Source organism: Coregonus lavaretus (assembly GCF_964263955.1).
Source record: "Coregonus lavaretus genome assembly, contig: HAP1_SCAFFOLD_826, whole genome shotgun sequence".
In the NCBI taxonomy this organism is placed as follows: domain Eukaryota; kingdom Metazoa; phylum Chordata; class Actinopteri; order Salmoniformes; family Salmonidae; genus Coregonus; species Coregonus lavaretus.
In genome coordinates this window covers 1-14,240 of record NW_028158703.1, presented here as the reverse complement: position 1 = coordinate 14,240, position 14,240 = coordinate 1, and the positions used below count along the sequence as shown (strand labels likewise).

At 45.5% G+C, this 14,240-nt stretch overlaps 1 protein-coding gene across 4 annotated transcripts in view; it reads left to right on the top strand.

The window, feature by feature from the left end:
• LOC311123673 (helicase ARIP4-like) overlaps nt 1–14,120 on the top strand; it is a 34,254-nt gene extending 20,134 nt beyond the window's left edge. For 3 of the 4 annotated variants that reach the window (XM_084197917.1, XM_084197919.1, XM_084197918.1), the window contains exons 2-13: nt 5,030–5,267; nt 5,978–6,114; nt 6,293–6,430; nt 8,261–8,481; nt 8,750–8,932; nt 9,133–9,266; nt 10,052–10,245; nt 10,688–11,030; nt 11,287–11,464; nt 11,603–11,815; nt 12,054–12,172; nt 13,961–14,120. In XM_084197917.1, the coding sequence (XP_084054043.1) occupies nt 5,030–5,267; nt 5,978–6,114; nt 6,293–6,430; nt 8,261–8,481; nt 8,750–8,932; nt 9,133–9,266; nt 10,052–10,245; nt 10,688–11,030; nt 11,287–11,464; nt 11,603–11,815; nt 12,054–12,172; nt 13,961–14,102 (2,240 nt within the window). In that variant the 3' untranslated portion in view covers nt 14,103–14,120. Of the gene's footprint in view, nt 1–5,029; nt 5,268–5,977; nt 6,115–6,292; nt 6,431–8,260; nt 8,482–8,749; nt 8,933–9,132; nt 9,267–10,051; nt 10,246–10,687; nt 11,031–11,286; nt 11,465–11,602; nt 11,816–12,053; nt 12,173–13,397; nt 13,651–13,960 lie in introns of those variants that run through there. The other variant, XM_084197920.1, reaches the window with a different exon arrangement.
• Nucleotides 14,121–14,240: the final 120 nt, after the last annotated feature.

Sequence of the window (14,240 nt, the reverse complement as noted above, 5' to 3'; positions counted from 1 at the left end):
TGCTGTTAAAATTCTTGTTTGGATGCCGGCTAGCTTAATGTGGCCTGATGAGGCTTTGGTCTACATGGTAAAACATAACCTACCATCCCACATCACCCCCTGGTGCCAATTGGCTTTTGTCTTGATGGCAGGAGGGGGGCGTCAGAGGAGGGTTGGGGTAATTGGCAGGAGGGGGGCGTCAGAGGAGGGTTGGGGTAATTGGCAGGAGGGGGGCGTCAGAGGAGGGTTGGGGTAATTGAGGATCTTGATAATCAAAGCTGACCTAGCTATTAATAGGCTTAGCGCCGGCTGTTGCATAAACATGCTTACTATACCGGTCACGCACATTAGGCTTGGGCGGTATCCAGATTGTCATACCTTCATACCGACCTTGTGCCATTCTGGGATATTTGGTAATATTGGCACTGAACACAAGGGGCGCAATTTTCAAACCCCACTTAGCATCTGTAATCCGAAGGTTAGCAATGCTAACAAGTACATGTTAAATCCCAATAAAAATGCTAACTAAATGCTAACGAGGGCATTGCAAACATTTTATACAGTCTCTAAACTATTTGCAGGACAGACATACCAGCTCATAAAGTTATACAAGTAACTCAAATGCCACTCACCGTTTGCTGCACTCACAAAACAAATATTAGACCGCAAGGCTCTTGATCCAGGAGGGGTTTCTCTGCTGTTACCAAGCGAAAGCTTGATTTTGGAAGAAGCTAACCACTTAGCTCGATAGCTAACTAGATACTAAGTTAGCAAACCAAATGCACAACTGCAGAGCATTTAGCACATTTTAGACTTAACAGTTAATAGATATCTAGCTGGCAAAAATTTAGTTGTGAAATCCATACAGTAACTAGATCACCTGGCTGCAGCTAGCGACTGGAACGAGCTGCAAAAAGCACTCAAATTGGACAGTTTTGTCTCCATCTCTTCATTCAAATCAAATCAAATTGAATTTGTCACATGCGCTGAATTCAACAGATGTAGACCTTACAGTGAAATGCTTACTTACAAGCCCTTAACCAACAATGCAGTTTTAAGAAAAATAAGTGTTAAGTAAAAATAGATGAATAGAAAATACAAATAACAAATAAATAATTTAAGAGCAGCAGTAAAATAACAGTAGTGAGGCTATATACAGGTGTACCGGTACAGAGTCAATGTGCGGGGGCACAGGTTAGTCAAGGTAATTTAGGTAGTATGTACATGTAGGTAGAGTTAAAGTGACAATGCATAGATGATAAACAGAGTAGCAGAAGCATAAAGGAGGGAGTGGGGGGGGGGACAATGCAAATAGTCAGGGTAGCCGTTTGATTAGCTGTTCAGGAGTGTTATGGCTTGGGGGTAGAAGCTGTTAAGAAGCCTTTTGGACCTAGACTTGGCGCTCCGGTACCGCTTGCCGTGCGGTAGCAGAGAGAACAGTCTCTGACTAGGGTGGCTGGAGTCTTTGGCCATTTTTAGGGCCTTCCTATGACACTGCCTTGTATAGAGGTCCTGGATGGCAGGAAGCTTGGCCCCAGTGATGTACTGGGCCGAACGCACTACCCTCTTTAGTGCCTTGCGGTCGGAGGCCGAGCAGTTGCCATACCAGGCAGTGATGCAACCAATCAGGATGCTCTCGATGGTGTAGCTGTATAACTTTTTGAGGATCTGAGGACCCATGCCAAATCTTTTCGGTCTCCTGAGGGGGAATAGGCTTTGTCGTGCACTCTTCACGACTGTCTTGGTGTGTTTGGACAATGATAGTTTGTTGGTGATGTGGACACCAAGGAACTTGATCCTCTCAACCTGCTCCACTACAGCCCTGCTGATGAGAATGGGGGCGTGCTCGGGCCTGTTCTTTTTCCTGTAGTCCACAATCATCTCCTTTGTCTTGATCACATTGAGGGAGAGGTTGTTATCCTGGCATCACACGGCCAGGTCTTTGACCTCCTCCCTATAGGCTGTCTCCTCGTTGTCGGTGATCAGGCCTACCATTGTTGTCGTCAGCAAACTTAATGATGGCGCTGGAGTCGTGCCTGGCCATGCAGTCATGTGTGAACAGGGAGTACAGGAGAGGACTGAGCACGCACCCCTAAGGGGTCCCCGTGTTGAGGATCAGCGTGGCAGATGTGTTGTTACCTACCCTCACCACCTGGGGGTGGCCCGTCAGGAAGTCCAGGATCCAGTTGCAGAGGGAGGTGTTTAGTCCCAGGGTCCTTAGCTTTGTGATGAGCTTTGAGGGCACTATGAAGTTGAATGCAGAGCTGTAGTCAATGAATAGTATTCTCACATAGGGGTTCCTTTTGTCCAGGTGGGAAAGGGCAGTGTGGAGTGCAATAGAGAGTGCATCATCTGTGGATCTGTTGGTGCGGTATGCAAATTGGAGTGGGTCTAGGGTTTCTGGGATAATGGTGTTGATGTGAGCCATGACCAGCCTTTCAAAGCACTTCATGGCTACAGACGTGAGTGCTACAGGTCGGTAGTCATTTAGGCAGGTTATCTTAGTGTTCTTGGGCACATGGACTATGGTAGTCTGCTTGAAACATGTTGGTATTACAGACTCAGTCAGGGACAGGTTGAAAATGTCAGTGAAGACACACTTGCCAGTTGGTCAGCGCATGCTCGGAGCATACATCCTGGTAATCCGTCTGGCCCTGCGGCCTTGTGAATGTTGACCTGTTTAAAGGTCTTACTCACATTGGCTATGGAGAGCGTGATCACACAGTCATCCCGAACAGCTGATGCTCTCATGCATTCTTCAGTGTTGCTTGCCTCGAAGTGAGCATAGAAGTAATTTAGCTCGTCTGGTAGGCTTGTGTCAATGGCCAGCTCGCGTCTGTGCTTCCCTTTATATTCTGTAATAGTTTGCAAGCCCTGCCACATCCGACGAGCATCGGTGCCGGTGTAGTACAATTAAATCTTAGTCCTGTATTGACGCTTTGCCTGTTTGATGGTTCGTCGGAGGGCATAGCGGGATTTCTTATAAGCGTCCGGGTTAGAGTACCGCTACTTGAAAGCGGCAGCTCTACCCTTCAGCTCAGTGAGGATGTTGCCTGTAATCCATGGCTTCTGGTTGGGGTACGTACGGTCACTGTGGGGACGACGCCATCGATGCACTTGTTGATGAAGCCAGTGACTGATGTGGTGTACTCCTCAATGCCATCGGAAGAATCCCGGAACATATTCCAGTCTGTGCTAGGAAAACAGTCCTGTAGCTTAGCATCTGTGTCATCTGACCACTTCTTTATTGACCTAGTCACTGGTGCTTCCTGCTTTAGTTTTTGCTTGTAAGCAGGAATCAGGAGGATAGAGTTATGGTCAGATTTGCAAAATGGAGGGTGAGGGAGTGCTTTGTACACGTCTCTGTGTGTGGAGTGAAGGTGGTCGAAAGTTATTTTTTTTTGTACACAGTGTAGCTTGTTAAATTGGGTTATATAACCAATATACCAGAGGTCACAAAGGGGCTGTACGAAAGCTTATGGAACTGGATTCAGAGCAACATAAAGGAATCATTTTGTAGATTGAGTTAGTCGAGGAGAGGGCGTTTTTATGTAATTTGTTTTTCAACTCACTGTTGGCTCACCACCAGCCTCTGTCATTGCATTATATACAAAACTTTTCTTCCTGTTTTACCTTTTTTTATGTTAGCCTGTTTTAGTCAGAGGCTTTCGTTGCTGGGTTTTCCTGACGGTGTAACCTTATTCCTTATATAGTGCACTACTTTTGACCAGGGTCCGCATAGCTCTTGCAGTCTGCTTCTGAGAGAGATAATTCTGGGTTGGACTGGACCAGACTTGGCTCAGGATGGATGTTCTGGCCTGACAGATGTTGGGTCAGTCTGGGTTCAGTGGGTTGTCTATGCTTATGGATTTCTGTGTGGAGCAGTGATGTTTTCCTGGTTGAGAATAATTGTGCAGTGTGATTCTGAGCAGGTCAGGACAATAAAAGACTGGGTCAGGCTTGGGTGACAAGCTGGGGTTAGGCTATAGGTCAAAGAGCCATATACAGTGCCTTGATTTATTCCACATTTTTTTGTGTTACCGCCTGAATTCATTAATCTGTGTTTGAAATTCTCTGCTCGACTGAGGGACCTTACAGATAATTGTATATGTGGGGTACCGAGATGAGGTAGTCATTTTAGAAATCATGTTAAACGCTATTTTTACACACAGATTGAGTCCATGTGACTTAAGTACATTTTGACTTCTGAACTTATTTAGGCTTGCCATAACAAAGGGGTTCAATACTTATTGACTCATGACATTTCAGCTTTTCATTTTTAATTAATTAGTAAACATTTCTAAAAATATAATACCACTTTGACATTATGGGGTATTGTGTGTAGGCCAGTGACACAATCTCAATTTTATCAATTTTAAATTCAGGCTGTAACACAACAAAATGTGGAAAAAGTCAAGGGGTGTGAATACTTTCTGAAGGCACTGGATCTACAGTGTCTATTTGACTCTGGGTTAGGTGGGGCTGGGTTGAGCTGTATTGGGTTGGATTGGGCCTGGCGGTGTTGGCTACAATGAGACAGTGGAGATGTATGTGGTACATACTGAGAGGGGGGGGGGGCTGTTTATGTGGGCAGTAACTTTGGTTTAATCATCAGCTTTGTCAGTCAGTCTGTCCAGACCCATGAAGCACCAAAAGCCCCAGACCCTGCCCTTAGCCTCAGCCCTAGTGGCCAGCCCCTGCGCTCAGGGTTTCAGAAGCTCTCCATATTTATGAGCACTTACATAACCACCTCAGATCTAGTTCAGGGTGTCTCCTGTCTGCAGGGAGGCAGGGAAGGAGGGCAGGACAGAGTCGTATCAAGCTCTGACCAAGTTACTCCCTCTTAAACACAATACATCTTTAATATAAATCCTTCTGGGTCAGTAAAAAAAAACAGTTGAATCAGTCTGTACTTCTCCTTCAGTGATGGAGAAATCCATGCCTGTTATACAGCATACCTTTATTGGTATTCAATCAACATACATTTTCATTGATTTACGTTTTGCATATCAATAATATGAATATCTCCTCCCTCCGTCTCTCTCCACAGACCAGCCTCATAGTGCTCCGTTCAGCTCGGAGAATGAAGCACAGGGAGGGGACTCTGCGGGATGGCAGTGCATCACCCCATCTACCTCACCCTCGGGGGAGACGCTGTCCCACCCCTCTGCGCAGCCCCCCTCTCGACCGTCCTCACGGCCCGAGAGCCAAACACCCTCGCGGTCCCTGAGTGAAACCAAAAAGAGGTCCCACTCCAACAAACCCGCACACATGAGGAGGAACATCAGGTATGACCTCTGACCCCTTACAACATCCAAACTTGCATATATAGAGAGCATCTAATATAGGCCCTTAACCAACTTCAAAGATACAATGAACTGCAATATTCAACCATTAATTCCCTAACTTGTGATCTTAATCATCTATACATACAGCACATGTATGAATGAAGCCTTTAAGTAGAAGATCTCTGTATTACTCAGTCTGGCAAGAAGTCAACCATGCTGCCATGAGTGGGATTATTTCCCCAGTGTTTATTACATTATTACAGCTCTCTCTCACACACAGACAGATACACACATACGGCGATAAACAGACGTGCACACAAATACACACTAAACCAGCGTTTCCCAAACTCTGTCCTCAGGACCCCAAGGGGTGCACGTTTTGGTTTTTTGCCCTAACACTACACAGCTGATTCAAAGCTTGATGAATAGTTGATTATTTGAATCAGCTGTGTAGTGCTATGGCAAAAACCAAAACGTGCACCCCTTGGGGTCCCGAGGACAGAGTTTGGGAAACCCTGCACTAAATACATACAGCATTAGTAATGTACTGTATATCCCCATGCGATCTGGCATGCTCTAGTCAGTCTGTTGGCCCTATAACAGAGATGGATGCCTGAGGCCTGTTCTGATATCTCTACTCTCCCTCTCCACTTCTCTCTCGCTTTCGCTCTCGCTCGCTCTCTCGCTCTCTCTTTCTCTCTGTGATGTAGAAAGCTATTGAGGGAGCACCAGTTGGAGGTGGTGACCAAAGCTGCCCAGCAGGAGGAGCTGGAGAGGCGGGAGAGGCTGGAACAGCAGAGGAAGGAAGGGCACTTCCCCGTGCCCCTGCTACCCGAGTACACACCAGGTGAGGACACACACACGTGATTGATAGCTGGAGTGTGAAATCAGAAATATATTTTGTATTGAAATTGTATACTCTTGAAATATAATATATAATCTCAATATCATAATAGAAATGTACTGGTTGATACTTAACACACTCCGGTAACTAACCACTGCATCTCTGTCTCTGTCCCCTCCAGGAGATCTGTCTCAGAGTCTGTCTGCTAGCGTGGCCGAACGGGACCATGTGATCTGCCAGGACACCATTTACAGCAGCACTAATGTCAGCGAGGACGACTCCAAGGCTCTGATCACAGAAGCACATGCCCCAAAAGAAGGTGAGACCCCAGTCACTATGAGACACCGATTAGTATCGCTCATTAAAATAGAGAAGACTCAGGGTCTGTCACACATTATATATTATTACACATATATTACACATGTAATAGAGACTGACTGTGGTCCTCCTGTGCCAGACGGCCAGACTTCCGTATTTGATATACTTGGTAATGTTATGACCCATTTCTCTAGCCTTTCAATGTCACTCATTATTACCTATAAACACAAATGACCTTTGAACCCCAGGTTTTGTAAATGGGATCAAATGTGGGTCAGATAGTTACTGTATGTCAAGTAAGGGAAATGGTCTCGCTGTGTACTTTATGAAAGTGCTTCATGAAATATAGTCAAAATAGTGCTCCAAATAGCAGCATGGGGTAGTTAGGGACTGGGACTGGCTCTGAGCAGTCTTAGATGGATTAGCTGGCTAGTGAAGGAGAGTCGCTGTAGTATAGAACTACATAAGCTCTGGTGGGCATCATGTGCTTTTCCTCCACTGCCATGACACACACACACACACACACAAACAAACTCTGTCACTTATTAACACACAAACACACACACACCAGTCTGCTTGTGGACATAGATCCACCCCGAACAGATCCGTTCCCAATTGAACACCCTTCCAACCCACCCCACTGGCGTTATCAGAGACCAGTCTGGCGTTGCTAGGTCCTGGTTAAGAGGGAAGGCAGATAAGGTGACTACGTCTGGAATGGAAGTGGGTTTATGGAGCAAATAACTGGTTAACCCCAGCCAGCCCCAGCCCAGGCAGTGCGGTGACATTTCTGCCCAGGGTTATGTAAACCCATCCTCCACTACTATAATCCAGCTTGTATAACCCCCTATTCGCTAGATTTATATAAGACCTCTATCGCCCTCCCCTCTCTTCCCCTCCGCCATGCCACATCTAAAGTCTAACAAACGTTACTTATCACTTAATATAGATGACGTGGAGAACCATTTAGAAGATATGGATTTTTTTTATTACTTTTTTAAATTTCGTTTGGCAAACAGATTTTGACGTCGCTATTTGAAACGAGGACAGGTCAGGTGGGAACTTTTTTTAAAGATTTGTTTGCCTAAAGATACTAAGACAAATATGATGCCTGAAAACATTGCATTTATTTTATAGAATTTGTGAAAACACCAGCCATGTTTTGGAGAAATGGTGTATTATTGAAACTAATAAAATATTTTATTTATTTGTATGTTAGGCAGTATTGTGTAACATTATCTAAGTTATTGTTTTGATCAAAAGGCACCAGCACAATGCAATGGAAACTGGGTATTATGTAGATCAGGGATGGGCAACTTTGATGGGGGCGGGGGTCACAAAAAAAAACTGAACTCATCGTGAGGGGCCGAAGTGGCTCACGAGCAAAACATTTTAGCGGCACTTCTCCTGACAGGGAAGATTTTTTTTTTAAATACGTTTTACAGCTAATTTCCTGCAATTCTACACATTTTGCCATAGGGTGGAGGCAAATGTTTGCAATTTGTAATATAACTGATGATCAATGGGCCCCACCCCGATTGGTAATTCGACCATGCTTACTACAAGTTTAGATAGCTGGCCGCAAGACTAACTTAACAATCTAATTTCGGAATTGCACCTTGTGTATTCTATTATTCTAACGCTCCACAGTAAGTTCAGACCCCGACTGAGTCCCCCCCCCCCCCAAATAATACAAATTGGTCCGCGGGCCTACAAAAGGGGGCCGCCAGTTGCCCATCCCTGATGTAGATATATATGAAATGTTTCTCCATTTCCATCTACAATACTCTTCTAACAAAAACCTATTTTCTTTTTCCTTTCTCAACCATAGATGTGATCGAGCTGAGCTCCGACGAGGACGACGCCCTCCAGATTAGCAGCGAGTCCACCAATGAGGTGGAGAACCGGTCGGCGGCGACCGGCGCCCACACCAACGACGCTGTGAACCAACCGGACGCCCAGGGGCGTGTCTTGGTCAACCTGAACCACCCAGCCGAGGAGGCAGACCTGTTCCTCTCCTCTCACCTGGCCCGGGCCGTCAAACCTCACCAGGTACTGCTGACTCAGTCCAGACATGGATTCTCTTGTTAGCACAGGCAGCCTAGCAGTTTATATAGGGACAGTTTCCCTGATCCATATTAAGCCTAAAAAGCACTTTCAATGAAGATTGTCTGTTTCTGGGAAACTCCATAGAGCCCATGGAGACGAACCATTGGATACAATGCAGTCAAACAAATTCAACAATTAAGTATTTTCAATCTGCTAATGAGTTGACTTGTAATGATCTCACTTCTGTCTCTCCCCCCTCCTGATCTGTCAGATCGGTGGGATCCGGTTCCTCTATGATAACCTGATTGAGTCTCTGGAGCGCTATGGGAGCAGCAGTGGCTTTGGCTGTATCCTGGCCCACAGCATGGGCCTTGGCAAGACCCTGCAGGTCATCTCCTTCATAGACATCGTGCTCAGACACACCCAGGCCCACACCGTGCTCGCCATCGTGCCTGTGAGTGACTACCTGTACTCTGTTCTCTCTCTAAATTCTGTATTCTCTTTGTAATCAAAATCAAATCACATTTTATTTGTCACATGCTTAGTAAACAACAGGTGTAGACTAACAGTGAAATGCTTACTTACATACTGGATGTAGCTTGTAGTCTCTTGTCTGCGATAATTTACTCTTCCTCTCTCTTTCTCTCTCTATAGGTCAACACGTTACAGAACTGGCTGGCCGAATTTAACCTCTGGCTCCCGACATCTGAGGCGCTACCTGCGGACGTGGACCCGACCCAGGTCTCCCCGCGCACCTTCAAGGTCCACATCCTGAACGACGAGCACAAGTGAGTTTCCCGTCCTTTCTGGGAACGGCGATATCCCACTCCCTCCTCTTTAAAAGCTGAAGCCTTTTAGGCTTGATCATGGTTTGTGTTTGTGAGGGACGAGATGATTCACTCCCACTCACAGCTCTCTCTCTGCTTCTGCTAAGTGTTCTGTATCACACAACTGCCTAAGATATGTCTCTAGTACTCCACTGCTGTGTATCAAGTGTGGCTTTCCATCGCACACAGCTTTGCACACTACTGCTCTCCTGCAGACTTGTCATAGCAGTTGACCCAGTGACCTAATCGCTTCCTCTGCTCAATCCCTCTCTTTTTCTCCCTTTCTTGCTGTTCCTCATCCTGTCCTCTATCAACCCCTCACCCTCCATTGCTCCCTCCCTCTCTGTGAGGGAAGTGAAGCCAAGTCTTTGGCTGCTGGCTCTATCAGTGTTTTCTGTGCTAATAGTCTCTCTGTAAGCCTGGCTGCGCTCATCAGACCAACCAGACAGTATTGCATACTACAGAGTTATCAGTCAATGCTCCCTACTGTACATGGAACCAGGGAAACGTTTGTAAAAAAAAATATTTATAAATTAATAAATGCACAAACATGACTCATCTATCGCCCAGGTGTGTTACTACTTGAAGTCTACTTAAATGGCTGTGCTATTATGTGTGGAACATTGTCGCTGATGTGCTATCGCTCTTTTCTCTCTCTACTCTCGTTCTCTCTCCTCTCTCTCTCTATCTGTGCTCTGTCTCGCTCTCTTTCTTTCTGTGTGCGTTCTCTCTTCCTGTTTTCTCAGAACCATGACCACTAGAGCGAAGGTGATCTCTGACTGGTCGCGGGACGGCGGTGTGCTCCTGATGGGATATGAGATGTACCGCCTGCTGTCCCTGAAGAAGAGCTTTGTGGCGGGCCGGAAGAAGTCCAAGAAGGCCCAAGGACCGGTGGTCATCGACCTGGATGAAGAAGACCGGCATCAGGAGCTCCTCAAAGGTCAGTAGGTCAAAGGTCAACTTGGAGTCAATCAACACTTATGTCAGTCATGGTCTGCCCTTTTCAAACTTTTCAGACCAGAAGCTTATGGCAGTTTTTCTTTCATCAAAGCAAGTCCATCTGCACACAAGGCTTTTGCTCGATTAATGGATAACCCTTTGTTAGAACCCATGTTACTGTAGATAACTCTGTTAATTATTTTTCATGTGCTCAAGGATGTTTGTATGAGTGCACAGGTTTCCAGTTACACAGTAGCTCCATCACTTTAGTATGACTCACAGCTGTCATCATGAGTGACTCCGATAACATGAGTCACTTAGATGAATTGAACATAAAGTCATTGCTTGGATCGTACTCCTACATACACATCTTTAGGGCTACCATTTTACCTGAAATAGCTCTAACTTGACATCCCCCTCTCTCTTCCTCTACCCTCCTATAGGCATAGAGAAGGCCCTGTCTCGCCCCGGCCCGGACGTGGTGATCTGTGACGAGGGCCACCGCATTAAGAACTGCCACGCCAGCACCTCACAGGCCCTGAAGAACATCCATACCCGGCGGCGAGTGGTCCTAACGGGCTACCCCCTCCAGAACAACCTGATAGAGTACTGGTGTATGGTGGACTTTGTCAGGCCTGATTTCCTAGGTACCAGGCAGGAGTTCAGTAACATGTTTGAGAGGCCCATTCTGAACGGGCAGTGTGTGGACAGCACACCGCAGGACGTCCAACTGATGAGATACCGAAGTCATGTCCTCCATAGCCTGCTGGAGGGCTTTGTCCAGAGGTGAGACTAAGAGATGGAGACCTCTGGCTTGGTGCAGCTGGTTATAACCCACATGAACTGATGCTAGCACAGTATCTCTTTTCTGGTATACTTTATAGGCCAGTTTCCCAGATTAAGTCTATTCCTGAACTAAAAAGCACTTTCAATGGAGATTCTAGTTGTAGTCTGATAATGGTTGTGTTTTTTCATGAATGTAGAGATCTACAGAATATGGCGTAGATATTTGTGGTCTAACTCGGGTTGTGTTTGTTCCCAGGCGTGGTCATGACGTGTTGAGAGACCAGCTCCCCTCCAAGGATGAGCATGTGATACTGGTGCGACTGTCACCACTGCAGAGGGCCCTCTACACAGAGTTTATGAACCGCTTCAGAGAGGCAGGCAACAGCGGCTGGCTCAGCCTCAACCCACTCAAGGCCTTCTGCGTCTGCTGCAAGGTGTGTGTGTCTGTTTCTGTTTTGGCATGCACAGGAGTGAAAAAACGTTGTGAAGTACATTTATATCATATGCTGTATACATGTCCGCATTTCATTCAGACGTCATCCTAATGTTGTAATAATGTTTGTCTGGACCAGATCTGGAACCACACAGACGTGCTGTACGAGGCACTGCAGAAGGAGAATCTGGCCAATGAGCAGGACCTGGAACTGGATGACATCACCAACAGCCACGCCCGCTTCCCCGCCCCCAACCAGAAGGGCAAGACTCCGGAGGACCCCAACAGCATCGGAGGGCTGAGTCTCAACGCTCTGCAGGAGAGGGCCAATCAGGTCATCACCTACGAATGGGTACGCAGCCACACTTCACTGCCAAGCTTTTTGTTTTCCACTCAGGTTAAGTGGCAGTTGGTTGAGTCATCGTGGATTTAAGCTGGTTGGAAAACAATTTGAGGACTGCTCATTTAGAATGGGTATTGTCATAGGTTTCAGTGAAAACAGGTTATTACCTGTGCATTACAATTACACTGTACTGACTTATCTCATCAACCTCTCTCTCTCTCTCTTTTTTTCTCTCTCTCCATTGCAGGCGAAGGAGATCATGTCTGACTATAAGCCAGGGGTTTTGGAGAACTCTGCTAAGATGGTCCTGCTGTTCCACCTGATCGACGAGAGCGTCAGGAAGGGAGACAAGATCCTGGTCTTCAGGTAGGCACAGAAATAAGACCTCACGTTTTACTGTTCTGTTTACTGTTTTCAGCTAAAGTTTTTACACGTTTTTCTTTCAGCCCTTTTAAAACAACTGTTGCAATGTAACGTAGTCTTGAAGATGAAGACTCAAAAGCATATACAATACCAGTCAAAAGTTTGGACACACCTACTCATTCCAGGGTTTTTCTTTATTTGTACTATTTTCTACATTGTAGAATACTAGTGAAGACATCAGAATTAATGAAATAACACATGGAATCATGTAGTAACCAAAAAAGTGTTAAACAAATCAAAATATATTTTATCTTTGAGATTCTTCAAAGTAGCCACCCTTTGCCTTTGACAGCTTTGCACACTCTTGGCATTTTCTCAACAAGCTTCGGGAGGTAGTCACCTGGAATGCATTTCAATTAACTGGTGTACCTTGTTAAAAGTTAATTTGTGGGATTTCTTTCCTTAATGCATTTGAGCCAATCAGTTGTGTTGTGACAAGGTTGGGTTGGTATACAGTAGATGGCCCTATTTGGTAAAAGACCAAGTCCATATTATGGCAAGAACAGCTCAAATATAAGCAAAGAGAAACGACAGTCCATCATTACTTTAAGACTTGAAAGTCAGTCAATCCGGAAAATGTCAAGAACTTTTAAAGTTTCTTCAAGTGCAGTCGCAAAAACCATGAAGCGCTATGATGAAACTGGCTCTCATGACGACCGCCACAGGAAAGGAAGACCCAGAGTTACCTCTGCTGCAGAGGATAAGTTCATTAGATTTAATTGCAACTCAGATTGCAGCCCAAATAAATGCTTCACAGATTTCAAGTAAAAGACACATCTCAACATCAACTGTTCAGAGGAGACTGCGTGAATCAGGCCTTAATGGTCGAATTGCTGCAAAGAAACCACTAATAAAGGACACCAATAAGAAGAAGAGACTTGCTTGGCCCAAGAATCACGAGCAATGGACATTAGACCGGTGGAAATCTGTCCTTTGGTCTGAGTCCGCCGTGTCTTTGTGAGACGCAGAGTAGGTGAACGATCTCTGCATGTGTAGTTCCCACCGTGAAGAATGGAGGAGGAGGTGTGGTGGTGCTTTGCTGGTGACTGTCTGTGATTTATTTAGAATTCAAGGCACACTTAACCAGCATGGCTACCACAGCATTCTGCAGCGATACTCCATCCCATCTGGTTTGCGCTTAGTGGGACTATCATTTGTTTTTCAACAGGACAATGACCCAAAACACACCTCCTGGCTGTGTAAGGGCTATTTGACCAAGAAGGAGAGTGATGGAGTGCTGCATCAGGTGACCTGGTCTCCACAATCACCTGACCTCAACCCAATTGAGATGGTTTGGGATGAGTTGGACCGCAGAGTGAAGGAAAAGCTGCCAACAAGTGCTCAGCATATGTGGGAACTCCTTCAAGACTGTTGGAAAAGCATTCCAGGTGAAGCTGGTTGAGAGAATGCCAAGAGTGTGCAATGCTATCAAGGTAAAGGGTGGCTACTTTGAAGAATCTCAAATATAAAATATATTTTGATTTGTTAAACTTTTTTTGGTTACTACATGATTCCATATGTGTTATTTCATAGTTTTGATGTCTTTACTATTATTTAACAATGTAGAAAATAGTAAAAATAAAGAAAACCCTTGAATGAGTAGGTGTGTCCAAACTTTTGAATGGTACTGTATAGATGGAAAAACCTATTCTCAAATGGTTGAATTAGTTCGACTCTAATTTCCAAGGACCCCTCCTCACCGTATCACCCTCTCCACTGTGTTTCCTGCAGCCAGAGTTTGTCCACCCTCTCGGTCATTGAGGAGTTCCTGGCCAAGAGGCCCATACCGGCGGGCAGCGCCAGAGACGGCCACAACCAAAACTGGCTCCGCAATCACAACTACTACAGTATGTTTTATTTGTGCTTCCCATAACTGTGTTTTTGTATTTTAAAAAATATGTACAGTGGGGCAAAAAAGTATTTAGTCAGCCACCAATTGTGCAAATTCTCCCACTTAAAAAGATGAGAGAGGCCTGTAATTTTCATCATAGGTACACGTCAACTATGAAAG